The sequence below is a fragment of the Manacus vitellinus genome, unplaced genomic scaffold (genome assembly GCF_001715985.3).
Source record: "Manacus vitellinus isolate BGI_N305 unplaced genomic scaffold, ASM171598v3 scaffold_27_pilon, whole genome shotgun sequence".
In the NCBI taxonomy this organism is placed as follows: domain Eukaryota; kingdom Metazoa; phylum Chordata; class Aves; order Passeriformes; family Pipridae; genus Manacus; species Manacus vitellinus.
This window is the reverse complement of record NW_021940039.1, coordinates 4837292-4864663: the sequence shown is the minus strand read 5'-3', so window position 1 is coordinate 4864663 and position 27372 is coordinate 4837292. Positions and strand designations below refer to the sequence as shown.

The following is a 27372-nucleotide window of genomic DNA, read 5'->3' as shown; positions in this document are numbered from 1 at the left end:
GGCAGTGCTTGTTTTAAGGAATAAACAAGAGCAGACACTTGCAATGCTTCTCTTGAAAGAGTGTGGTGGGTTTTTTTCATCCTCTCTGCTCTTGAAGCAGTTGCCTGAGGTTCTTGTCTAATGTGAATTATCAAAAGGGTTAGACCAGGTTTCCTGGGGAATAACTGGGTGCACTGTTTCCATGTGTTTCTCAAAAGGACAGGATTTTCCTGAGATCAGAGCCCTGTTTCTGCTTTCTGCTGCTTGGTAGCCTCTGGGAATGCACCTGCTTTTCTGGGCTATGTGTGTAAAACCTTTGTTCAGATAGAAAATAAAGGAAGCTTATTACACAAGGGAAATTTGGATGTGGTTTGCCACAGTTTGGGTCACTACCCAAGGCCATCACTGCTTCTGCCTCTATGGAAATCCTTGTCCTTTTTGGTCCTGGAAAAGAGTAGCACAACCTACTAAAGATGAACACAGCTCTTCTCAACATGTCCCCATAGGGCTGAGTGTAAGGTGATGCCTGGTGCTGGTGTTCTGTCTGAGTGGGGGCTGAAGCCCCAAAACTTGAGGAGCAAGTAAAGAAATCGAGGTCCTGTTGTGATCAAAAACCCACATGCTGCTTTTGTGTTTCCCTGGAGCACAATAAAGCTATTCCAGCTCACAGAGCTTCTGTGTTTCCAGCTCAGCCACCCCTAACTGGAGGTGTACAGGGACTGACCCAGAGCATCCCTATGCTCCCACTGCAGTCCATACCAAGGGAACAGGATTTTACCTGAGGGAATGGCATAAAGGTGTGTCAGGGGAGGGTTAGGTCAGGCATTAGAAAAAGGTTCTTCCCCCAGAGGGTGGTTGGGCACTGAACAGGCTCCCCGGGGCAGTGGTGACGGCCCCAAGGCTACCAGAGCTCCAGGAGCGTTTGGACAATGCTCTCAGGGACTGGGTGGGAGTGTTGGGGTGTCCTGGGCAGGGCCAGGAGCTGGACTTGATCCTCGTGGGATGATATGGACGTGATTAGCTCAGAGCACTGGATCTCTGATACAGAAGAGTCATCAGAGCCCCTTGCTTTGATGATGGCTGGGGTGGAGCAGCGCCTGCCTGGCAGGGACAGCCAGACCCCATCCCTGGTGGCAGTGGGGTCTGTCCCCTCCGGGCTGGATCCCCTTAGGATGGAGCCGACCTACGTCCCCTATGGATGGAGCAGGGCTGGACCTCCTTAGGGTAGAGCTGGGATGGGGGTCCTGCAGCTCCCACCGGGTCTGGCCCTGCCTCAGAACATGTGGAAAAAATCGGGATGAGAGGACATAATCTTGATTTTAGGTCGACATCAGGAAGAATTCCCCCCAGAAAGGGCGATCAGCAGCAAGGGGCTGCCGGTAGCGGGGAGTCACCGTCCTGGCGGTGCGCAAGGAAAGACTGGACGTGGCACTGAGTGCCACGGACTAGTTGACTTGGTGGTGTTCGGTCACAGGCGGACTCGATGACCTCTGAGGTATTTTCCAACCTAATTGACTGAGCGGGGCGGGGGGGAAAGGGGGTTTATTAACCACAGGTGCCGCCGGGAGGACCCGGAGCAGCGAGAGCGGCGGCCAGAGCGGCCCCGGCGGAAGCGGAAGTGTGTGGTGACTGTCCCGGCGGGGCGCGGGCGGCGGGACTGCGGCCCCGGGGCCGCCATGGGGGACGATATGGACGTGATCCCCGAGCGGGAGATGAAGGTGAGGGGCGGAGGGTGTGAGGTGGCGGACTGCCGGCCGGGGGAAAGGGGAGTTCGACAGGCGGTTTGACTCGGCCCAGGGGCCTTGGCTTAGGGCCGGAGGGGCAGGGCTTGGGGGGGGCTCGGTCTGGGCTGCAGGGGGTGATGGGCTCTGAGGGGGCTTTGGGGACTCACAAACCGGGGTCGGCTCGGGGCATCCTTGCAGGGTCTGTGAAGCACTTGAGGACTCTCAGAGGAGTCTCCTACAAGGGGGTGGAAGGGAGAGTCTGGCGTGGCCTTGATGGAGGGGGGTCTTGGTAACTCCTGGGGAAGGAACCACAGAATGGTTGGAAAGGACCGTAAAGATCATCCCGTTCCACCCCCTGCCGTGGGCAGGGACACGTTCCACCAGACCAGGTTGCTCCAAGCCCCGTCCAGCCTGGCCTTGGACACTTCCAGGGATGAAGGAGAGTTGGACGAGCCTTGTTCTGGGACAAGAGTGAGGCGTTCCTAAGCCCTCCTGTGAGCATGCCTTGTGCTGGGAATCTCCCGGGTTTGGGAGCAGCACGTGGGGCTGTGGGGCAGTGTAAACTGGAGCCTTGCTGTGTGGTGCCAGCCTGGCCCCTGGCTGTGTCTCCCAATATTCCCGTGGGGCTGTGTAAGCAGAGACACGGGGGAACAGGTTCCTGGAGCACGTGTGGGTCTTTGTGCAGCTGCTTTCTGCCCTCAGAAACAGGGAAATTGGGCTTTTTGTGTTGCAGAAGTTTCTGAGTTCCTGCAGTTCCTCAGGTTGCAGGAATGCACTTATGGAATGCTTTGGAAATAATTTGGAAATAAAACTCAGATGCTTGATTGGAGTTACTGGCATCAGATCCAGTGTTAGATCTCCCTTCTCTACTTGGGAAGGGAGGGTCATTCCTAAAGGGAACCTCAGGTTTTGCTTGGTAACAGTGCAACTGCTGTTTCTTAATTCACTTTGTGGGTTTGGAGGCTTTTATCTCTCACTCTGCTTTTCTCTCCCTCCTGTTTCCAAAAGGACAATGTGAATTATGAGAGAAATGAATGCAAAAAAAAAATATCTGAGTGTACGAAGTAATTTCTGGGGGTGGGTGAGAGGAAAACCTGTGTCTGTTCTGTGTGTCATATGTTACAATGGCAACCAAAGATCCATGTAAGAAAGTGTGTGATTTGTAGCAGCAGGTTTTGTTCAGTCCTGTTCTGTATTTGCTTTTATTCCCTTCTCTTTTCCTCTGTATCCCTTGTCTGCTTTTGGTGTGTTCCTGAGAAGGTCAGATGTCCCAAACAGATTCAGCTCCTGCAGGTTTTATGAGCACAGGCACTGGGTGGAAGGGAAGTTCAGCCAGTAGAAAAAACGTGGTGTGATCTCAGTCTTTCCTGGATGAGGCATAAAATTTGTTGGGATGGCCAGAAACAATGTGGGCTCTGCCTTGGCACGAGTTTGCAGCTCTTGTGGAGAGGCTCTTTCACTTACTGCCTTAGAAAAGCTGAAGTAAACCCTTCCTCTTGCCCTGCACATGAACAGCTCCTTCCCAACTCTCTCCCAACAGGATTTTCAGTTCAGAGCCCTGAAGAAGGTCCGTATCTTTGATGCTCCCGAGGACCTTCCCAAAGAGCGCTCCAGCCTCCTCGCAGTGTCCAACAAATATGGGCTGGTCTTTGCTGGTGGGGGGACCAGCCTGCAGATCTTCCACACCAGAGATCTTCTCATGCAGAACCAGCTGGGAGAAGATCCCAATAAAATTGGTAAGATGCACTGACATTCCGTGGTCTTTGCAGGGACAGGTTTATGTGGAGCTCTTGGCTTCTGATACATGATGCAGACCTTGTCATGCTCTGTCATGGGTTTGAATTGCCACAGGTTCTTGTGTGGGAAGGCAGCAACAATATTTGCTGTACCTGTAGCCGAAATGAAGTACAGTTCATAGAATCATAGAATATCCTGAGTTGGAAAGGATCCACAAGGATCATCAGTCCAACTCCTGACCCTGCACAGGACACTCCAATAACCCCACCATATCCTTGAGAGCCTTGTCCAAATGCTCCTTGAGCTCTGGCAGCCTTGGGGCTGTGACCACTGCCCTGGGGAGCCTGTTCAGTGCCCAACCACCCTCTGGGGGAAGAACCTTAATTGCTGTTGGGAACATGTCACCAGGAGCTCTGTGCTCCTGTTCAGGGTCACCTGTGTTTGGTGCCATGCAGTGGGGCTGATTTTTCCTACACACAAATGTACCCCTTTCCCTCAGTTTTTCTGTTTTCCTCAGTTTTTCATGCTATCTTTGACAGCTGCTGTTAATAAGACTGTGGATTTTTGCATAAACTCCTTCTAATTGTATTTTTTTACAAGAACAGTTCTTGCTATTTAAATTTGTCCCCTTCATTCTGTCTTCTTTTCCTTTTGTGTTTTCAGTGGAGAATGTTCAGAGTACCTTGGTCCCCATGAAGTTTCCTGTGCAGCACCTGGCTCTGAGCTGTGACAATCTCACCCTCTCTGTGTGTATGACGTCCAGTGAGATCGGTTCCTTCATCAGCTTTTTCGATGTCCGCACATTCCTGAATCAGGTACAGTGTGTGCAAAGTGGGTTTGGTTTTGGTTTGGGTTTTGGTTTGGTTTTTTTTTCAGAATACAGCAGAGGAGAGGCATAGCTGGGGTGGGATTTTCTGTGTCTCTCTTTGAGGATGTCTTGTAAAGGAATTGCTCAGTAAGCTCATAAATCTGCGTCTTTTTGTCAATCATTAATTTATAGAAAGGTCAAAACCACTTTGAGCTATAACTTTGGGAGAATTCTGTGATCAGCGTTGTCTCATGTATTTGTGTTTCCTAAAAGGCAAAGCAGCAGAAACAGGCATTTGCTTACCACAAACTGGCCAAGGACTCGGGGAGCACGGCCACAGTCAATGACCTGAAGTGGAACCCCGCCAGTCCCACCATGGTGGCCATCTGTCTGTCCGATGGCAGCATCTCTGTCCTGCAGGTCACAGACTCCGTGAAGGTCTATGCCACCCTCCCGTCCTCCGTGGCTGTGACATCTGGTGAGTGGCATCCTCAGGTGGCACACGGGGTGTTGGGCGCTGAAGGGTGGGCACATGTCGAAAGGTGTGAAAACACAGGCTGTTTGTCTCGGGAGGAGGTTTCTTAACATTAAAAAAAAAACCTTTGCAAAAAGGAAAGATTTAAACTTGAGACTCAGAGCGTGTTGCAATGGAATTGCTCTTTCCCAGTTGATTGGAGCAGCTGAGTCTTGTGAGTTATCAAATGGGCTCACCTGTGGCTTTTGCTGTCTCAGGCTTGACTCTCATTTTCAGAAAAACAGGCAAATAAGCATCATCAGCTGTTGGTTTTTGATCTCTTCAGACGTGCTTTCTCTGTGTCTGGATGATTCCATGTTTAATTCAGATTCATGATTTTTTGCAGGGGGAAAAAATATAGCAGTTTTAATTTACTGGTCCTGTTTTTGTGGGGCCTTGTAACTGTTTGGTTCCTTGGTGCTAATGAAATTCTTTTTTTTTTGCTTAGTGTGTTGGAGCCCAAAGGGAAAACAACTGGCTGTAGGGAGGCAAAATGGCACTGTGGTGCAATATCTGCCTGTAAGTATTGTTGATGGTAAGGCCTTATATCTGCTCAATACTTTTGCAATATGATTTTTTTAATCTCTTTTTTTTTTTTCATCAGAAGCTACAACATTTGGTCAGGTGGCACACAGTGTGAGCCATGTAATGCTGCCCAAGTGCTTCAGTAATATTCAAGTGTCTTAGGCCAATATTGGGTTTAGTTTAAGGTTTTGCAAGGGTCACTAAAAAGTCACAATTTCAGAGTGGCACATGATGAGTGTTAAAGAGTGAGTTGCTTTAAAACAATTCTGTGGGCTTTCTGCAAAACTTGCAGTTGGCTTTGTTCGTTGTCTTTTCTTTGTATTTAAGAGTTGTTTTATTTGCAGAATCTACAGGAGAAGAAAGTAATCCCTTGTCCTCCTTTTTATGACTCGGACAATCCTGTTAAAGGTACATCTTTTTATTTCTTTTTAACTTGTTTTCTCTCCTGTTGTCTTTAGTTGTAGCAGCTGTATACTGCACTGGTTATGTAATTACAGTGTGATTTAATTCACATATTTGGGAAAATGCTATATCTCTGAATTGCATAGAAAAATTACCAGTTGGTCAGAGTCCTGCTCTATTTCTAGAATGTTTTCAATATGCACTTTGAAAGCTATTTTTTGTTCACTGATATGATAAGACAGTACTGTCACAAGTATTTCCCTTTAGCATGAAAATTTCTGAATATAAATCCAATTCTCATGTTCCACATGAGTTTCACCTCATCATTTTGCCTCTTCAATACAATGTCAAAATAGAGAGTTTAGAAAAGCAGGAATGCTTCATTTGGATATGCCACACCACCACTTATATGTGGAAACACTGGCATTGTCTCATCTGTGATATCATCAAGCAACCCAAATATATTCTTTTAGCTTGTATTTGAAATTTCTGGGATCAAAGAACTTCCCCCCCTAATAATTTTGATGTTCTGCAGACAAATCATTGAAACTTGGTAGTTAAGGAGTTAGTTGCTATTTTTTTGTCATTTCCTTCTGTGTGCTGTGCACAGTTAAAATCAAGATAACCAAGGAAGTATCATTCTGAAGTGTTTCTGGCTGAGGTATTTGCTTTCCCTTTCAGTTTTGGATGTACTGTGGATTGGCACATATGTCTTTACTATCGTGTATGCAGCAGCTGATGGGACTCTGGAAACAGCCCCAGAAGTGGTCATAGCCATATTGCCTGTAAGTGCCAGCAAGTCACAGCTACACAAGTGTTTGTTGCTTGTTCTTGACTTGTTTATTACAGTGGCAAGTTGCTTTTATTGTTGGCATCATATAGAACTCAGGTTTGGTGCTGTGGTAAATCATGGTTTTGAGGTTGGAGGGATTCAGTGGAGGAAGTAAAATCCACTTGAAAATCAATCAGTTCAACCTGTTCTCTGCTGAGGTAAAATTAGGACATTATTGGTGTACCCTGATGCAGATTTACAGGAGATTACTCAGTTTCTGCATTGGAAGATAAATTAGGAATGTTGATTTTACAGAAAAAGGAAGAGAAGCGACCAGAGAAGTTTGTGAATTTCATGGAGCCGTGCTATGGGAGCTGCACAGAGAGACAGCATCATTACTTCCTCAGCTTTGTTGAGGAGTGGTGAGTGGCAGGAATCATGGCAAGGTCTTTCCCTTGGTGTTTGTGTCTGAGTGGTCATTCCTTTCCTTATATTGTGTTCCTTCTTTTTGTAAACTATATAATACCTGAGTTTGAGAGAAATTAAATTACTATTTTGAAAATGCTGTGTGAAAGTACAGCTTATTTCTCCTGCATGCTTTATCTCCGTGCCAACATACTCATTTGGTGAGAATTTGTATGATTTCATGTAGGTACATAAGACTGTTTAAAATCTGTCATAACTATCTCCCTTGAGATTTTAAGTTACTGGGTGGGTCAAGCATGACTTTTGTCTCAGTTATGTGTCTGTGTGAAGAAGCTGTTCTAACTTTTCAGCTACCTGACTTGGACCATTGTTATTTATGATGATACAGGGTCTGTCAAATCATTGCTTTGAAAGAAAGAAAAAGCTCTGTAGTGATGTCCCAGACATGTTCCCCTCATCTTGGCAGGGAAAGTCATTTTTGTATTGCACAACTGTATTCTTAGTTGATTCCTAGTTGCAAATTTATATAGATAATAATGAATTGTGGAGCTGGGGACCTTGCAGTGGACTGTCTTGTTAGTTTTAAGCTGTTTGTGTCCATGCTTGCAGGGATCTGGTTCTGGCAGCTTCAGCAGCTTCCACAGAAGTCAGCATTCTTGCCAAGCAAGGGGATCAGGTAATGTTTTTGTTCCACTTGGGGAATATATTTTGTGTTGTATTTGTGCATGTGTACCTCCTCTTTCCCAGAAATCTAAGTATAACCTGTATAAAACCTGGAATACAATGAGAGAGGATGAATTTTTAAAAGCACCTCAAAACTAAACAAGCTTCTAAATTGTACAGAATCTTAAGGTAATTCTTAGATGAACAAGAGATTTGTGTGACACAGAGAGAAAGCACAAACAGAAACAGTGGGTTGTGAACCAAATACCAGAAGTCTGTTTTTCATAATTCATTTAGCAGTCTCAAAATTTGGTCAAGCTCTCTTTAATGAAGTGATTCATGTGAGGTGACATGCAGTGATGTGTGAGAAGTCACACGCAGATCTGTGAAGGGCCCTGATACTTCTGGCATTTGTTAATGTGAAAAATTTAAGTAGATCCTCTCTAGCTAGTCCTTCAGGCTGGAGTTCTGAAGAGAGCTGATCACAGGAAAGCAGTAGTCAAATTAATATTCTCGCTTTTTGCAGAACTGGGAATTGTGGCTTTTGGAGGACTCCAGCAGGGCAGAACTTCCTGTGACAGATAAAAGTGATGACACTCTGCCCGTTGGTGTTGCTGTGGACTACACCAGTAACATGCCCATCATGATCAGTAAGTCTTGTTAGTCTCTCTGGTGGAGTAGTCCAAAAATCTCAAGGTAGGAGATATTTTTGAGGGGCAGGCTGGTGCTCAGGGTTCTGGGAGATGGTTCTGAAAGGCAGACTGACACACCTCCTACCTTTTGTACCAAACCAACAACACGTGGCCTTACTTTTGTGTAAGGATTCAAATGGCAAAGTGTTAAACACAGTTCTTCCTTGGAGCTTTCAGGAGCCTGAGATACTACAGTAACAGACTTGGGAAACAAAGCTCCTGAGCTACACCTGTGTTTCACAGAACTGCGATAATAGTGAGTTTAAATGAGTCATGTTCTAACACTGGGGATTTCAGGCTGCCTGCAAGGTGTTCTTTATTCTTGTCACTTATGTCCTTTTGCTGAACTGTTTTGTGTGAAGTACATTTGCACTGATCTAAAGCAAAAATGGGTTGGTTTCAAAGCCAGAAACAGCAAAGATTGTTGAGGTGAATGTGTAGGTTTTAATTCTGCATTAAAGCACAGGGTCTGTACTGCCTAAACCCTGCTGTGCTCTACATCTAGGCAGCTGCACTATTGCTGTACCTTCTGTGCTGCCTGAAGGCTCTTCTGAGCACCTTGTCAGAGTCTGAAGCTACATCTGAGCTACTGTGTTGTATCTTAGTGAATTCTGAGAACTCTCCCTTGAAACCCAGAGACAGATTGAAATAGAGATGCCTTCAGGCAGAGTGGAAGGTACTGCAGTCAGGAGTTCCTGAAGAGCACAGGAGGGTGCCAGTTAACTGAGAACTTTACCTGAATGAAAACCTACAGTAGGGAATTGAGGTCAAACTTTGTACTTGAATGCCAAATTGAATTTGAAGCCTTTTCTCTGTTAATCTATACAGTTGCTGGATTAAGGAATCTGTCAGGACAGATTTTTAAAACCTGTAGGGTTTTTAGAAAGGCTTTTGGAGAAGCTTTTTACTAACACATTCTCTGTATTCTCACAGAGTGCAACCAATTGCCTTTGCAGTTCACAGCAAGTTTAGGTTGCAAACAAACCTCTTTTGTCCTGTAGCTTGTTCCCATGTGGAAACTGCCCTTCCCTAGCATGCTTTTCTTGAAGAATCAATAGGTAAAGAAGCATGGCCATCCACTGCACTGCCTGACAAACAAGGCACCATGATTATAGCAGATTTTTCCTGCATTCTAGATTATATGAGTTTTTTTGTTTAATTAAAGGCGGTTAAACCATTATTGACTTTTTTATTTAGAAATATAGGGAACGTTTTAACTGTGTTGAGAATTTTTTAACTGAAGCAGACTCACAGAGCAGCTGCAAATAACACAAGCATTTTATATCAGAGGTTCAGATCACAAGGATATTTGTTTGATGTTGGCTTTCTTTAAAGTTAAGAAGCTTCCTATGTAGCAATTCTCTTTGGTACTTTATGGATATGAATGTTAATGAGGTGACAGGACCCACTGGAATATGGGGACTGCTGAAAGGGACAGAGGATTGAAGGAGGGAGCAGCATATCAGTGAGGAAAAAGGACTGCTTCAAAATATGAAAAAGCTTGGCACAGGAATTCATGGGTGGAATTTGGACTTTGTCATTCAGGAGGTGACATCTGAGTGCCAAAATAACTCTTCATCTATGAATTTATGAAACATGAAGTCAGGAACAGAAAGGACAACAAAAGGAAAAGGAAAAAACTGGGCATTCCGTAGAGAAGCAAGGGAACAAAAATGCAAATAAATCATGAAGGGAGAAATGTAGGAAATATTGTACTCATCAAGTCACAGTAAGGTGGCAATGCCAGTAGGAACAGAACAAGGACTTACATATGTGATCTCTGGCAGGTGATGACAAGATCCTTGCCCCAGCTCCAGTTCTGATCTTGCTCTCTACGGACGGTGTGCTCTGCCCGTTTTACATGATCAACCAAAACCCGGGGGTCAGGTCACTTATTGTGACCCCAGAGCCGCTGCAGCTGGCAGGAGAGAGAGTTCCAAAGTCAGCAGGTAAGTGCTCTAGTGGGGTAGGGGAACACTTACATTTGTGGATCTGTGTCGTCTTCGTCTGTCAGTTTGGTAGTCAGACATTTATGTGAGCACAGAAAACATTTTTATTTTTTTTCTGTGTAATGATGGGTGCTTTGTGCTCCCAGGACTGTTCTGTGTCCTTTGTGCATCAGTGTGAAATCATCTAGTCCTGTCTGTTGTAGGATCTCAAGCACTTTGCAGGCTGTGCTCTTAGACTCAACCTTTGGAGAACAGAGCCAAAGCAGTTTTAGGAGGCCCTTTGTCCAGCTTTGGGGTGCACGATTCTAACTGCAGCAGGGGCTGCAGGCTCTGCTTGGGGACAAGGATCAAGCACTTTGCAGACCCAGAGCGTGGTCTGCACACTTCAGAGAGGTGATGGTTTTCCTCCATACTTTTGCCACAGGAGGTCATGATGCAAACTAAGGTGTTTGGCTGCAGCAAACCTTACTTAAACGATAGCTTTCTGCAGCTCTGTGAAAATTGTGTCAGCAGGTGAAGAATAGTAGTTTTGTTTTGGATTATAGATGTGTTGCCCTGTGTAGTGTGACATAGGCAGTTCTCTGTGCGGGGGTAGGCAGATAAGCTGATTGTTTTGCTTGTCTGAGTGCAGGAGTAATAACTGCAAAAGCATCATTTTTGTCTCTAAACCCAAATTTGCTTCTCCTTCCCCAACCCCAATGCTGCTGTTTGGCAGCCTGCCCCTCTGCAGCACTGGCTGGCTTGTGTGCTGATTGCCTGTTTTACTTGAGATGGCAGGAACCTCATCAAAATCAATGGAGAGAGGTGAAACCTTTTCACAGGAAACTGCAGACAACATTAATCTAGACAGATTGTAGTATTGATCGTGACTTGGACTGTGTGCACTTTCTGTATCACTTGCTGAGTTTGGGGACTGCAGGCCCAGCTCTGCCATCTCTCTTCCTCACTGTGCTGTCTGTCCAGTGAGTGAGGCAGTGCTGAGCTGTCCCCATCAAACAACATTTGGCCTTGCAATACCTTCTGCCATTAGTCAGTGCAGCCAGATGAGTCTCCTCCTTTCCAATTTGTCTTTTTGCAGGAATCACTGCCCCAACTCCAACCACTCCTCCAACTTCTCTGAAGCCTGACACAGTACCGGGTGTTGCTCCTGCTGCTCCTGCCTCAAGTCAGCCTCCCACAGGGGGTGGAACAGCTGCTTTTTCCTTCATGCCTTCAGCTGTGAAGACACCTGGCTCCTCGGGCAGTGATCCTCCACTGTACCCCTTTGCCACTGATGCCTCCAAGCAAGCCCAGACTCCTGCTCTGACTGGAGCAGCAACATTCTCCTCTGCTGCTCCTAAGGCATCCATGACTCCTCCTGTGGGCACCACTACAGCTCCTGCCACCTCCTTTCCTTTTGGATCCATGAACTTTAAGCCAGCTGCAGACAGCTCACCTGGGCCACCGCTCTCCACAGCTCCTGCTGCTCAGAAGTCATCTTTTGCACCTTCAGCTTCTTCAGTCAAAGTGAACCTCAATGAGAAGTAAATAGATAAATAGTGAATGCAGGGGCTGGTTACTTCTTAAATTGCTCTAGGCATGGATATTGTATGGTAGTTCTGAAGATGGTGTCTGGCTTTTTGCCTTGACAGCTGTTCCCCATGCTCCCAAGAAAGCACTGAGGAAGCCTGTCTTTAAGATGTAGCTGTCTCAGCTGTGAAAACCCTCAGTGCTTCCCATGCCAGAGGTTATGTTCATGGGTAGGATATAAGTGAAGGGACAATGCCAAAAATTAGACTGATAATTTGCCAAACTGCCTGAGACCTAGGAGGGTTTTTTTATGTGTTTTCTTCATAGGCATCAAATGGCAATTCCATGCCTTGGTTTGATGCAAATTATGGTTAAAAACTCCGGGATTTGAAATCCCTTCTGTCTGGGACTGATTTATTGAGGTGGTGATAGCACAAGAGTGTTTGTTGGAGGTTCCTTCCCCCAACCTGAAGAGTAACTTGGAGAGCTGAGGGGAAGCTGTATCCACAGTTGATGGATGGCTTTGCCACTCCTGTGTTCGACAGAGAAGGTACCAGACCTTTTGGTTTTGTTCCTAAATGGATGCTTGGTCACTGAACACAGGATCTGGAATCTTTTAAGCTTGTTCACACCAACTAAAAAAAATAATATTGATTAGAAACTATGCAAAATGGGTTTGAGTGAATGTTCTCAGATTTCATGTACCCACTCTTCCCTCCAACTCCTGAGACTTGCTCTCTGTTTTTAGAAAAAATGGTTTAAAACACAGAGCTATGTTAATTGAAGCTGCTTTTTATAGAAAGCAACTTTTATGTAAATGTATCACAAGAAATTTCCAATGGTTCAAATGATTTATTTTTTTTTTAATTGGGAAAATCTTTACTACACCAGGATCTGATGGGAGCTCTTAGGGCTTTTTATATTTTGTGTATAAAGCAAATGATACACCAGTGAATTGGCTGAATATTTAAACTGGCTGCCTTGAGGAGATGAGTTTGCAGATGAATAGAAATTCATCTTTTCTTGCAGAATTTCTGCTTGGGCCCTGCTGTGAGGATGACACTGAAGGGCAACTCAGATTTGCTATAGTTGGTGTGAAATGACGAGGTGCATTTTGAAGCAGTGTAGTACCTTTTGCTGGCATTTGGCTTTTGCTCACTGGGTGGGTCTGTGGTAGAGGTCTTTGTGGTTCCATGTATTCAGAAATTATCCTGAGTGGCTCCTCCCCACCATCTCCAGAAGCTACCCTCCTGGTGTTATAGCTGGAGCTTGAGTTGTTACTGATTCCACTGGATGCTAATTCATGGGAACTGAATGCTTCATTTTGGAGGGAGGGAGGGAGGCAGCAGGATCAGTTCAGAGCTGAGAGATGTTCTGCTTTTTGTTGCAGGTTCACTGCTGTAGACACCTCTTCTCCCACGAGCAGCAGTGGCCAATGCACTTCCACAATGTTTTCTTTTTCAACCACTTCAAAACCTGCTTCTGGAGGTTCTCTGAGCCAGTCCACACCTGTCCCAGCCTCTCCTGCCACACCACTGAAGACTTCATCCCCTGTGCCTCCCACAGGTAGGAGACTGATCCTGTTGTTGGGAATAGTGCATTATAAACAATGTTCTAAAAGTTTTAGGACATAGAGAGCTTTATTTGGCTTCTTTCTTTCTTGGTTTTCTTGCTTTAATGGCCCTCCTGATTGGCACACTGTAATGGTGTGATGCATTTAGTCTTGAAACTGAGCAGTTTTTCCATTTGTGCTCTTCATCCCTCAGAGAGACATATGTGAAACAATTATATTCAGCTGCTTACATTCATCCCCAAGTTCTGGCATTTTCAGGGCTCTGTAATGCAGCTCTGATTATGCATGTTTCTGGGCAGTCACACAAATTGATGCCTTTCTTTGCATCTGAATTGACTAGAGTTCAAATCAGATGGCACTCACTTCTTAGCAGAATGATATTCCATCTCTCAAATGGTTGTGTGACTGGGGGTCTCGAGGTCCTCAGGAGTGGTACAGCCAGCCACTGCAGAGTAGCAGTTTTTACTGTTAGCAGTTTTTACTGGGTTTACTGCAAAGTGGCAGTTTTTACTGTTAGCCAGTTTTCACTGGATGGGAGTGAAAAGGCACCTGAGGAAGGTGTTCTTTGGCTAGGGCCCATAGCACTGCTGCTGTTGGATTTGACAGCTGTGATTATGTGTCTGATCGCAACCTGTTTTCTCAGCCTTTGTATAAGTTCATAAATTACTGTTCCTCTTCTTAAATTCCAGTGGCACGTCCTGCTCAAAATGTTCCTTCAGCTTCCTTAGTACAGAAGACACCCAAAATCACCCCGTCTGCACCAAAGCCAAGCTCTGCTCAGGTAACAGGGACTGGACTGGGTTCTTCAGAGGGTGAATATTTTGCATGGCCCATCAATTGCTTAGAATTCCTTGGACAGAATTAGTATTCTTAGGTCCAAGAATTAGCTAGCTTTTGACATTTAAATAACAGTAAATCTGTGGTTCTAAAACAATGTTCTCTGCATGTCTTTAGAGAGTTGTGTTTTGGTCTGTGTTGTTATAATCAGAGTTATCTGGTGTCTGAATGTAGTTTCTAACATGAGGCCTTTGTTGGTATTCTAAGCTCCCTGTTGCAATGGATATATCCTTTAATATTGGTTTTGGTTTTCTTTTTCCCCAGGGCAAATCAGCACTCCCCAATGCAGCTTTAGAAAAACAGACCCACCAGTGGAAGGATTCAGACCCTGTCATAGCAGGAATCAGAGAGGAGGTGAGACTTTGAAGCAGTTTTCTACATTTTAGAAACTGTTAAGACCACAGACACTTCAGTTCAGCCGTGTTCTGATGGTGCCTGTAAGTAGCTTAGGAATCAGAATGGAAATTTTTCCCAAGATAATCAGCCTGGTTTGTAGTTGCTGCCTGTGTGTCCTCTTCAGTCATCTTCACTCACTGTGCTAAAAAGATGGACTGTTCTTTCCTGATAAACGTTCAAGAGAAATTTCCCGCTTTGGCTGCAAAGTGACAGGTGTTCATGGTGCAGTTGAAGCATGATCCAGGAGCTGTGACATTTGTTCCAGACCCTGCTGTGTTTCATTGGCTGCACTTTCTTCCTCTTGACTTTGCAGATTGCACATTTTCAAAAGGAGATGGAGGAGCTGAAGGCCCGGACTTCCAAAGCCTGTTTCCAAGTTGGAACTCCAGAGGAAATGAAGATGTTGCGAACCGAGTCAGATGATCTTCACACCTTCCTCTTGGAAATTAAAGAGACAACAGAGGTGAGCAGGGTATCTTCAAGCTGTAAACCATTTAGCTCCTCAGCAGTGACTGTTCCTCACCTGATGTTCCTGCTTAACCTGCCAAAGCTGAACTGATGTAGATGGAACATCTGACTCTGCCGTGTTACTGTGGGGGTGACATTTGCATTTGTGCTTTCAGGCAGATGCTTGCAAAAGCCCTTGTGCTGGAGATGGCAATGAGAACCTACTTTGAACCTTGTCCCATCTGTTCTATTTCTAATTGCAGTCACTTCATGGAGATATTAGTATTCTGAAGACAACCTTGCTGGAGGGATTTGCAGGGGTAGAAGAGGCTAAAGAACAGAACGAACAGAACCGTAGTTCGGGGTATTTACACTTGCTCTATAAGAAACCTTTGGATCCCAAAAGTGAAGCACAGCTTCAGGTATGAAAATAGAGAGTTTTAAATAAAATATAACTGAGGTTTGCATGTGCAAGTGCCCAGCATTGTTGTTCTGCCCTAGGTATTTGCTGTTTCAACATAGTCTAGCAAAAGTGCAGTGAGCTTTGTTTTCCATGAGTTTAAAGACACTCTGAAAATCTTCTCCTAATGCTCCTCTCTGTTGTTGCCGTTTGCAGTGATTCAAAACTCCTGCTGAAGGGAAGTAGTTCACCTGAGATCTAAGTCTATTCTAAGCTTAGAATGTGACTCTTGACATCCTGTTCCTTCTCAGCCTGTAATATTTGCTCAGGGATTTCAGATAAAAGAGTGTTGGGGTTTTTTTCCTACACTTTATAGAAGAGTTCTTGGAATTATTTTTATCTTCAGCAAGTGCCTTATGGAACAATTTGATGATTTATTATGACTTACAGAATTGTGTGGTTAATTTCATGGATGGTGGAACATAAAGCTTAATGATATTCTAAAAGCTGGGGCACAAAGGAAAATAACCAGCAGTACATAAAGAGGCTTTCAAAGACATGAAAGAAAATAGGGGTGAAGCACTCTTTGTTACAGCTCTGGTGATGAGGGCTATTTAACCCTAAGCAAAATAGAGTGAATGTGCCCTACAAATGATACTTGGTCTTTTATACACTGATAAGTTCCTCTCAAGAAGTTTGACTGGCAGGCTGAAGGCATAATTGAATGTCATCTTTGTGGCAGGAGTTATCAGGAGTAGGCATGTAGTTATTAGAAATGAGCTGACACAAAGTCATTTCTTTCAGGTCTGATCTCTGATCTTCACCTGGGTTCTGTAGATTGATTCACAGTCTTAATTGCACCCCTTGCTTTGATGTCCAGTATGTCTCTGTAACAGTTCAAGCATATGCTTGTGACTTCAGAGATAATCTTGAAATGCATGTTTCCCTGTTATAGAGAGAGGATCATGAGGAAAGGCTAACACACTGAGAGAGAAGTGGAAGTGGACTGGAATGTAAGGAGAGAACTTTCAGAAAGTTGACCTGAAAGTTTGTGAGAAAGCTCTGCTCTGACTCTTAAATTTTGCTCAGTCTGCATGATCCCCATTCTCCTGGGTGAGAAAAGCTCCCTTAGTCAGCTTTGTGTCTTAGTTTTCAATGAAGTTTTAAAGATCCTGAAAATTTTCTGATGTCCAGCCATATTGATTTGGTATCCAGAGAGCTGCTGCTATATAGTTGCTGGAGGGAGAAAACTTGGCCTTGGCAGTGTGTAACACTAAGCCCACAGCAGAACTAGGTTTGGTTTCAGGTTGGGGATGTCAGACTAGAATTTCATGCTGTGTCTTGAAAACACTTGCAGTGGAATCTTTCCCAAGCCATGTTCCTTGGCTGCTTCATCATTGTATTTCAAGTGAGCATTCTGTTGGGATGAGCTGAAACCAACTGCAGTTGCCATTTCCAATTTACAAGGTCAGAGTTCAAGCCATGGCCGTGCCATGGCAGGCTGGAGGGATGACAGTAATGAGACTGAGTGCTGGGTTTGTTTAAGGAGCAGGGCTTGAGGCCAGAGGTCTCTGGCTTAGCCGTGGCAGTTGTGCAACTGTGTGGTCATGGATAAGTCACTTTACTCTCCGTGCTTGCTTTTTATTTATTTTTTTTTCTTTCCTACCTATAAAAAATCAAATTAATTCCTTGCCTTAATGTGGGAGTTGTGAGCATTTGTGAATGCTTTCATGAATCATGGTCTGTGAACGCTGGTCTCCCAGAGCCTCGCGAATTGCCTGCAAAGCTTTGATCACTTACAATTGTTAGAAGTTTCAGCGTTATAAAATGGGAGCAAATGACTCATGTTCTGTGAAATGACATTTGAAATAAGGATTGTTTTGTACAATGCCTGGTGTTTGTAAAACCCTCTCTTTAAAGATCTGGCAATGTTTTGCAAATATTATGGAAAGTATTATTTCTAGAGAGAGAAATGAGAGCTGGGGTAAAATGCCCAAGCTAAACCCTGTGTGTACCCCATTGACTGATAAGTAAATTTTCTCTATGTTTGGTTCTGTTGTGCTGGTAAAACTTTCCAGGCAGAAATATGGGGAAGTGCTGCATGGCTTGGACTGAATGAACCCAAAGAGTCTTCAGCTTCTGAAACTGAGATTTCTGAATTGAATTAAAAACTGACTTTATCTTGCATGGTAGGAAATCCGGCGCTTGCACCAGTACGTGAAGTTTGCTGTTCAGGATGTGAATGATGTTCTGGATTTGGAGTGGGATCGGCATCTGGAACAGAAGAGAAAGCAGAAGTAAGTCATTGAAATTGGAGTACAGAACTACTATAAAGAACACATCAGTGAATTGGGAATTAGTTTCTAATCAACAGACAGAAGCCTTTTAACAGTATGATCTTTTTCAAGGGGTCTGGGAGTGAAGCTTGGCTAAGACACCTACTGGGAGCTGCAGGTTTAGACTCTCTGGCTTCATACGTGTTACATACATTGCTATGTCTCTGTGTAAGTGAAAATAGTGCTTATAGAAAGAACCTTGTAAGGCTTGTAGAAATCCATTGATGGTAGCTAATGAAACCTTACTAATAGATAAAACATCATGAAGAAAATGAGCTAAATGGATAAAGGGGCAGCATATCTAAAGGAGAAATATGCATTGGAGATGAACTGAACTTCTTCGTTGTTCAAACCAAACCATGTTTGACCTCATTGAGTTTAAGTCGCCAGAACCACCAAACCTCACTGAGTTTTAAGTAGCCAGAACCCCTAAACCCTTGGTGTTTGCTTGCCTGCCTGTGGCCAGATAGACAGAATGGTCCTTATCTCTTGATCTGATCCCTTCAGGCGTCTGATCGTTCCTGAGCGAGAGACTTTGTTTAACACCCTGGCTAATAACCGGGAAATAATCAACCAGCAGAGGAAGAGGCTGAATCACCTGGTGAACAGCCTGCAGCAGCTCCGCCTGTACAATCAGACATCTCAGTGGAGTGTTCCCAGCGATACATCTCTCAGCAGTGCTCAGAGGTATGTCTAACATGAGTTTCTGAGTGGTGCTGGCACTCCTCCTCTCTTGCCCCTAGCAGTGTGCAAAGGTGCATCCTCCAAAGAATGATGTTTTGTGGGCATGGTATGGGAGGACAGGATGTCCCTAAAAATTACAGTGAACTGTGCCCGGGTGATATAGAAGCTCATTGGTTATATTCTGTGACACACTGTTCGATGCTGTGTCAGAAATTTCCCCTAGAAGTTAAGGGGTTTTATAGTAAATGGGATAATAGAGCCTCCAGGCTGAGATACTGCTGGTTGTTTGTCTGAGTTCAGGGGAAGAAGCGAATGACTCTTGAAGTTTCCAAAATAGTTGTTTAAATCACACAGTGTCTAGAGGAGCGGATTGTTCTTCCAGTGGTTCTAGTGGCTCTTTTGGCCCACTTCTGTTCCTGATTTGTTTGACTGCTTTCTGCTGCTGATGTTTTTTCACTGCTCTGTTTTGTCCCAGTTTTGACAGCGACCTTGAAAGCCTGCGCAATGCTTTGATGAAAACTACCTTGAAATCACAAGCCAAACCTCTGCCTAAAGCACCTGGTAATTTATTCTTTCTTCCTGGCATTCAGACCATAAATGTGAATTACTTTTTTTTTTTGACTTGCAGTTCGATTACAGACTAATAACTGTCTTCCATTTTTCAGCTAAGTTGTCCCCAGTGAAGCAGGCACAGTTGAGGAATTTCCTAGCCAAGAGGAAAACTCCACCAATTAGGTCTACAGCTCCAGGTAAACCTTTAGTTAATGTAGAAGTCTGAAGTAATTTCTAGGAGGGTGAGTACTTGCTGTAGGACTCAGTCCTGAAGTTAGCTTTTGGCTTCTCAACCCTTTCCTGTTCCCCCATCTGCTATCAGTAAGAATTTTCTCTAGTTACTGTCTGGTTGAAGGCTGCCTTTCCTGGCAGCTAAGAAGTCAAATCCTAACAATGCAGGATTAAAACAAGCCAATAGAAGAGCATCCTAAAATAGGGTGCACCTGTTGTGGCTGTTGGGCTGAATGGTTCCCTCAACTTAATACACACATGATTTTGTTTCTGATATTGCAGCAAGTTTGTCCCGATCTGCCTTCCTGTCCACAAGATATTATGAAGATTTGGATGAAGTCAGCTCAACATCCTCAGTTTCCCAGTCACTGGAGAATGATGATTCCCAAGCAGTGGACCAGGAAGAAGAGGCTGCTCCAGTCCAGATCCCTCGTCATGCTCCTGTGGTCCGAACTCCCTCTATCCAGCCTGGTTTGATGGCTCAGTCTCCGTCCTTTGGGAAGCAGCACCTCTCCCTGGGTACTTTGCATTAGTTGTGTTTGCAGTGCCTCTTCAATTCTGTGTATGTTCTTGTGGGTATCTTTAACCACTGTATCCATTGCCAGTGCTTCAGGCCCTGGAGAAGTGAGATTGCAGGAGGCAGATTTATGCTGCCAAGTTCCCCGGAGCAATAGCAGAGTGGCATTGTTAACTCATGAACTTGAGCTAAAAGTACTAAAAGACCTTGACTCATTGACTGTGTTTTCATGATAACCTGGTTCTTTCAGATTGTAGTGACCTAAAATACTGCCCTAAAGACTAGGAAACTGAAGTACTGCTGCATTTGACTGATGTGGCCAAGGTTAGGAGTTCTGAGCCCAGCAAGTCTCACTAAGAACTGTATTTGCATACACTCAGTTTTCCTTGTGTGGGAGAGGTTTTTTAATCTTTGAAACCAGAGAGAAAAATAAAGTGTCACCAGAAGTGTCTGTAACAGCAAACTTAAAGTCCTCTAATGCACTGAAATGACATCTATTGAGACTTACTTGCTGAATTCCTTGGGATACACCAAAACTGCTAGGGACAGATTGTGTTGATTGTTTTGAAAGGTCTGCACATCAGTCTTGTCAGAAGGAAACTGTGCACTTTAGAGGAACTGCAGTTCAGCAAAGGCTTTCAAAGACTTGCCTGATTTGTAGAGATACAGTGGACTGTAATGTTTTTGTGCATTTTGTTTTTTAGTGCCTACGTCTTCAAACAGAATAATACCACAAGGGGCAGACAGCACAATGCTTGCAACAAAGACTGTGAAACACGGGGCCCCTGCTCCCACTGTCACTGTTCCAGCACCACAAGCAGCAGCTGCTGCAGCTCTGCAGAGGCAGATGGCTGCTAACCAGTCCCCAGGTAAAAGGATGGCTAATTGCCCAAGTGACCTCTGAGCAGCTGCATGTGGCTTTCACAGGAATTTATTTCTCTCAGAGGAGAAGATCATCAGACAAAATGTGACACAGATCTGTAGTTGTTGCATCTCTGAGCTATCCAGTGCATCTTTGTCTTCCTTCTTCCTGGAAGCTACTAGTACAAAATGCCTGAGGAACTCCCACCTCAAACTTATTCTGCCTTTCTTATCTGTGCAGTGGCAGAAATGTTGATGAGGTCCTGGCACAACCATTGATCTGTGTGCAGGAAACTCTTGGAGAGCAGAGAAAGGATGTCACTGGCCTGTAGTAATAACTATTCATTATTAGCTATGCAATTAAAGATCTGAATTGTAAAAACAAATTAATATTGAAATTTAAATTTGAAGGTGAACTGTTAGGTCTTGGATTTGCTTGTAAGGTTTTGAGTTGACAGGAGAAGGGTTCCCCAATCTAAGCTTTTCCTGTTTAGCTTTAGACATTTCTTGGTGCTTCTCCAGCACTGCAGTGCCAGTGCAGAAAAGACACACAACTCAGTTACTGGTAGAGGAATTGGATTAGTTTATTCTCCTTGCCTGAGGAGTGCCTAAGTGCAGAAGGTTAACTAGTGACATGAATTCTGGCAGAGGCTGGGGAGTAACTACACTGTTAACTGAAGATGTTACAGTGTGTGTAAGGGAAAATTCATAAGAATAATTGGTCAACAAGCCACAAAAATTGTACCAACTATATAGATCATTGTCCACTTCTCTGGTGTCTTTATTGAGGGCTGAGATACCAAATGTTTTTGGCCAGATATGCTACATATGTTGTAGAAACTGAGATGGATTTTTTTGGAGTTACTCAGGCACCATCTTGAATGAAATGCTTAATATGGAGATCATCTTTACATCTTTTTTTTTTTCCTCCTCTCTTTTTTTGTTCCTTAAAGCTGTAAGCACCTCCTTGACTGAATCAACTCTGAAAAACGTTCCTCAGGTGGTGAATGTGCGAGAACTCAAGCCTGGTGCATTGACTCCAGCTGTCTCTGCAGTAATAGGGTGAGTGGCCTTCAGTAACACTTGCAGTAGAGCACATCTGCCAGTGGGGAGCAGTAGCAGTGTTTTACATAGCCTGGCTGTGGAAAGCCTAAAGGGGTTTTAGAGAAGAGTGTTAGGTTTGTGGAATGAAAGAAAGAAAGATAGATCTTCTTTCCGGGTCATTCAAGGATTTGCTCATGGTTTGTCCTGAACAAATGATGAGACCAGTATTAACCTCCTTCTCCATTACTCTGTGAAATGCATTTTAGGGCATCCTCTCCTTTTGGGATCCAATGGTTTTACTGTTAATATGTACTTTGGACCTGGTATCTCTCCAGTCACTACCTCTGTTCTGCCTCTTTCAGTGAGGGACGTGCAACCCTCTGTTGCTGAGTGTGGTCTGACTTTAGGCTGTCCAGATGTTTTCCTTCTACTTTGTCATCCATTACAGAGAAAACCTCTGGAGTTATGCCTCTTCTGTCTGTTCCCAGATTCACCCCCTGAGGGAGGCAGAACTGTGCTCTGGCTTTTCTGGAAACTTGTCTCAAATTTTTTGAAATCAGAATTTTGACTGAAGGGTTGTGTGTCACTGGGGGCTGATCACTTTAGGGAAGTACAGAGCTGCCAGGTTGTCCTCCTGAGTAAATTATGAGTGTTGACTTCTGTTATTTAACCTTGAAGTTGTTATGATTTCTTGTGAGTTAGCTGTAACACTTGGCCTCCCTGCTCTGCCTCGTACAGACAACAGCCAGCTCAGCTCATTCCAAAGATTTCTGTCTTATCACCAGGCTCTGTCACCAGCCACAGAACTAGTCCTTTTCCCTGTCATTGTAATGACCTTGAAACTGTCTTTGTTTGAAGTTGCTACTGCTGCTTAAGACCAGGATAGTGCATGGCCACCATATTCTGGGCTGGGAAGGCAAGGGTGCTGCTGAGAAGTAAGAGCAAAGTTGGGCTTACTGCATAAAGTGGGATAAACTCACCACATATCTCAGAGTTGCAGATCCTTTATCCATATAACTGTGAGCTGTACATGCAGCTCCTGGAACAAGTGCTGTTGTTGCATCACTTCTGGTTTTCATACATTTTTTTATACTCTTCACTGTCAAAGAAAAAAGGTGAAGTTCCTTTGATGCAGCTTTTCAGACAGAGAACAGTCTTACAGTGGTGGTGCTCAGGTGCTGACCTTGACATTGACTTCATGGTTTCTTCTGCATTTTAATTGTGAAACAGTCTGGGAGCATTTTAGCAGTATTGTGACCAGGAAGACTTTTCCACTCTCTTTTTCATCAGAACTGTGATGAAAAAAGTAGAAAGTACTGGCTGTGCATAGAGAAGGACGTGAGCAAGCAATACATAAATGAGATTGGTTTTCACTTGAGCTGTAGTTAAAGACCTGTCTTACTTTCAAGTAGTTTTAGACTGGCAGTATTGATTGATCTCTCTAATTTATAGATCTCCAGCTAGCTTGATATCTTGAAGGCTTTCTCTATAGTCTTATTTTATAACTGACCTCATAAAAATGTACTTTCTAAAAATTCTACCCAAATGAACCGTGCTTGCCAGTCAGATTCAGCACTAAAATGAAGAGCATTCACCCAGCAAAGTTAATTCATCAGTTTTTGCTACTTCAGACATCCTGGCTCCCTTTTGCTGCCACAGCACACTCTTCGGGTTGTTAAGCAGGAACGATTTTTCAGTTGTTATCAGTTGTTCAGTGGCCTGTGACTGGGTTTGTTGGTGGTCCCAGTCCAGTTACAGATACATAGTTTCCAGTGGGGAAAAAAAAAAAATCCAGTTTCCACAACTGAAGTGGAACCCAGCACTTCCACAGCCTTGTCAGAGAACCTGTGGGTCAAATGGTCTTGAGACTCTTCTGGGGGAAAGGTCCCACCCTGTCATGAATTTCACAGACCTCCTGTTGTTTTCTTCTTTGTTCACTTCAAACTTGAGTTTACAGCTGCACCATCCCAACACCGACTCCTTCCAGTGTTAATCTTGAAGTTTTCCTTGTTTGCTTTAGTTTTGCTTTGGGCAGAGGGCAAATCCAGACCATGCAGTGTGGAGAGACAGCATGCATTGCTGGAGGGGAGAAAGGACTTACTAGTAATGCAAAGCTGTTTAAGGCACAAAACCATATCCAAGACCAAATGGCCATGCAGAATGTTTCATGCATGTGTCCACTTCCTTTGGAATATGGTAGAAAATTCCTGTCAGTTGGCCTGTAGCTGACCAGACAGTAACTGCAGTTTGGGAAGTTACATGCTTTACAAGATAGACAACTTAAGATGCCCAGATTCACTTCAGCCTCAGCCCTTTTTATAGTACAGAGATTGGTTATTGCCTTAGGAAACATCTGGCCTGAGTCGAAATGGAGAGAGCCTGCTAGGGTAAGAAAGCTGGCCTTTGCCACAAAAAAAAATGCAAACAGTGTTGAATTTAAGCTTCTGGAATCTTCTGGTATTGGCCATTGAAACTTGTGAACCTGGTGGGCCACATACCTTGAGGAGGTGTTAAAACTGGATGGCTGTTCCCAAGTTATGGTGATTTGGTGTATTAATAGCCCACAGTGCAGAGGTTGGATGCTGCACCCCATAAGAAACTGCCTTTCTGCAGCAATTTTCTGTGGGTTCTCATGTATAATTTATTTCATGGTCGAATTCCCAAACCTGTAGTGTAGAATGCAGGTTAATTTTATCACAGTTCTTGCCATGACCTCGTTAATGTTTGTGCAACACTTCAAAGACAGGAAATGCTCTCTCCACCCCCTCCCAACTCTGTCTCCTTGCTCAGCATTTCTGAGCATTGCATTTATTTGTCTGGGCTCCACACTATAAAGGAAGCTGCTTAGATTTGTTATCCACGAAGCATAAAATTGTAATCTCCTTACCTGCTGATATTTCATCAACTCCCTGTAAAATAGAAAGCCCTGACTCCCTTCAGTATGTGAAGAAGACTTGATCATTTAAGTCTAGAGGTTTAAACACACTTGCAGACTTCCTTTGTTAAATGTGGCTGATTCACTTAAGAGGTTTATTCTCTAATCAGATTTGTTCGTTTGGAGTTGTGTGTGGAATCTTTAATGGCGGTGGTCGTTCGAGGCTTCTGGAAGCTGTGCTTTCTGAGAGGAGAGGAAATCCTCTTTCAGACTAGTTATTCATATAATTATTTAATTTTTCTTTTTAAGATCATCCGTGCCTCACTCTGCAGCCCAGGCAGTTCATCAAGTTTTGGCTACTGTTGCTACAAATCAAGCTAAACAGGTACCTGATACAGAACCCTTTCCCTAGGGAATGCTGTACCTGGGCATGCTCAGCCCAGTTTGGGGGTTTAGTTGTTGTTGATGAACAAATCATCTAAAAATCACTTTTCACAGCTCGCCCTGCGTTCTTGACAAACCATTTATCTATCTGTGACCTCAACAGTGTGATGCCAGAGACATATCTTTGTTATGTCTTGCCTTTTCTCACTTTTGAAGACTTGCAGCTTTCTAATGGCCACAACCTTTCTGCAGGAGGGGTTGCAGCAAAAAAACAGCAAAGGAAACTGTGTTAGGTAGATACACCAAAAAAAAAAAAGTGATAGGCAATCAAGGGACAGAGTAGTTTACTTATCCTGTTATCCTACTGAAAACAATTCTTACTGGTTGTCAGGCTAGGGGGTTTTATATCTACACATCCAAAAAAAACCCAACACAGCAGTTTTTGTCCCCTGGAATCATTGAGCTGCTGCCCATGGAGGCTTACTGACCTGTTGAAAAAGTTCAGTATTGACTCTGTATTTAAGTGTCAGGACATAATGGGCCCAAGATTGAAGGGCAATTCTGAGAGCTTCAACCACCTTCCTCTATTTTATTCTTAAGTCATTGCTTGACTAACAATACCAAACCAATGTCCAAGGACCTTTGTCAATGGATGGACTGCACTGACCTGGTGTTGTGTTTTTAGACACCTCTAACAAGCTCCATTAAGGGACAGACTCCACCTTCCTCTGTGTGTGCACCCTGTACTGTGGCATCCACAGCTGGTCCAACATCATCTGTCAACAAGATCTCAGGTAAGTTGTCGTGAGTGGGGGTGGAAATAAGGCCTGGATGTCTCTTGCCACCTCTCAGGGTGAATGAAGACAGAGGAGAAAAGACTTGCCTCCCCTGAGAGGTTGCTGTGCCAGTCTTGAGGGAGAGAATTTGAGAAACCAAGTTACAGAAGCACAGGAGGGTGGTTTTCTGTCTTGCCCTGTGTTTTGTCTCTGTTCCTGCATCTAGAATTCAGTGATAGAATTCCTTGTTCAGAGTGGACTCGGGACATGTAATTCTTATCAGTAGACACAAAAGCACGTCTTCCAAAGGCTGCTGCGGTTTGACAGCAAATCAAAAGCAGCTGTTTTGTTTTCAAAACATGAAAATCATGCTGGTTTTAAACATTTTAAACATGCTGGTTTGATTTTTAAACACACAGCATTATAGGAGTACCTGAACAAGCTTGAAGTGAACTAATTTGGTGCTGGGTGTGTTGAGCACTGAGCTCTAAGACCAGCTTCAGAGCCAGTTCAGATACTGTGATCAGTCTCACACAGTTTGGAAGTTTCTTAGGAAAGGAATGCTCAGTTAAAATCACTCATGCAAATGGTGGAAGAGGAGACAGGGAAGGAAGGAATTGATTTTTAATGTGTATTAGATAATAATGCTTGCATTGGACATGGTTTTATAAGCCTCTTGCATAAATGTCTGAAATCCATCTCTGTTGGTCTTTTGCCTTTAATCCGTGGATGTAGGTTGCGTCTTAGCCAGGGGTAAAAAGCAGTAAAAATAGCTAGGAATCATATTTGACTTGGCAAATGCTTCTTAAATTTTGGTTTATTGAAAATGTCAGCCCCTGAATTTGGTAGTATTTCCTTTTTATTTGAAGTTTATTAAATTGCAGACTGCATGTGCAAGCTATTCATTCCTTTTCTGATAGTTGGACGACAACGTGCTTTTGGTTTTTTGTTTGTAAAGATGTTTTATCCTTATATTTATTTGTTTTTCTTGTAACTTACAGGACAAGGGACAGTAAAAACAGTTACAGCTGTTTCTTCTACTGTGACATCAGTACAAGCAACAACTTCACAGCTTAACAAAGCGTTCTCTTTCTCTTCTGCGGGGTCTGTATGAACCTTAAGAGTTCTTTGTGGTTGACTTTAAATATGAGTATGGGCTGTTACAGCAGGTGTTGCCTGCAAGATGTGTAATGCTATAAAATGGCACCTGCAGGTGTTAGACTGGGAGGGCAGGAGTTTTGTACCAGAGTTCTTGGAAGACTTTGTTTGTGGAAGCCTGAGCGAGGTCTGAAGGTCTCTGAGACTTGGGTGCAGTATCGTGTTGCTTTGAGATTTTTCAGTGTGTAACTAATCAAGAGTAAAGGATGACTGGCTTGCTTTGGGGGTTTATCTACAGTGGAGTATTGAACAAGTTCCCAGTTAGGGCTTGACATCTGTCCTGATGGTCAGGCTTGCTGAATGAGTTATTTATTCTAGTACAGCAGAGCAAATTTCATGTTTTGGCTTGGAAAAAAAGTCAGTTCCTGAAGGTGACTAGAGAGGCCCCCTGCCATCTGGTGATGGCTGTTACATAACAATAGCACAAAGCAAGGCACATGTTATGAACATACAGTTACTCTGAAATCTCTCTTAGGGAGTGTTTTTTCAGGGATGGCAGAAATACTTCTTTGATCACATCTAAACATAATCTGTGTTTAGGGGAGAGGGACAACTCCTTAGACATGATTGTTTGAAATTCTGCATGTTTACCAGTCTAACA

At 43.9% G+C, this 27372-nt stretch overlaps 1 protein-coding gene across 2 annotated transcripts in view; it reads left to right on the top strand.

Annotated features, from left to right (window-relative positions):
* Positions 1–1592: 1592 nt before the first annotated feature.
* The window catches only part of NUP214 (nucleoporin 214), a 41292-nt gene continuing 15512 nt past the window's right edge, over positions 1593–27372 (top strand). For both annotated transcript variants that reach the window (XM_018074191.3, XM_018074190.3), the window contains exons 1-27: positions 1593–1697; positions 3244–3439; positions 4104–4255; positions 4522–4726; positions 5211–5281; positions 5632–5695; positions 6371–6474; positions 6777–6883; positions 7497–7563; positions 8077–8200; positions 10030–10191; positions 11270–11714; positions 13091–13266; positions 13963–14054; positions 14375–14464; positions 14820–14969; positions 15217–15375; positions 17547–17650; positions 18197–18376; positions 18849–18934; positions 19039–19122; positions 19439–19675; positions 20378–20542; positions 21488–21596; positions 24763–24838; positions 25523–25631; positions 26615–26717. In XM_018074191.3, the coding sequence (XP_017929680.1) occupies positions 1656–1697; positions 3244–3439; positions 4104–4255; positions 4522–4726; positions 5211–5281; positions 5632–5695; positions 6371–6474; positions 6777–6883; positions 7497–7563; positions 8077–8200; positions 10030–10191; positions 11270–11714; positions 13091–13266; positions 13963–14054; positions 14375–14464; positions 14820–14969; positions 15217–15375; positions 17547–17650; positions 18197–18376; positions 18849–18934; positions 19039–19122; positions 19439–19675; positions 20378–20542; positions 21488–21596; positions 24763–24838; positions 25523–25631; positions 26615–26717 (3659 nt within the window). In that variant the 5' untranslated portion in view covers positions 1593–1655. The remainder of the gene's footprint in view (positions 1698–3243; positions 3440–4103; positions 4256–4521; positions 4727–5210; positions 5282–5631; positions 5696–6370; positions 6475–6776; positions 6884–7496; positions 7564–8076; positions 8201–10029; positions 10192–11269; positions 11715–13090; positions 13267–13962; positions 14055–14374; positions 14465–14819; positions 14970–15216; positions 15376–17546; positions 17651–18196; positions 18377–18848; positions 18935–19038; positions 19123–19438; positions 19676–20377; positions 20543–21487; positions 21597–24762; positions 24839–25522; positions 25632–26614; positions 26718–27372) is intronic.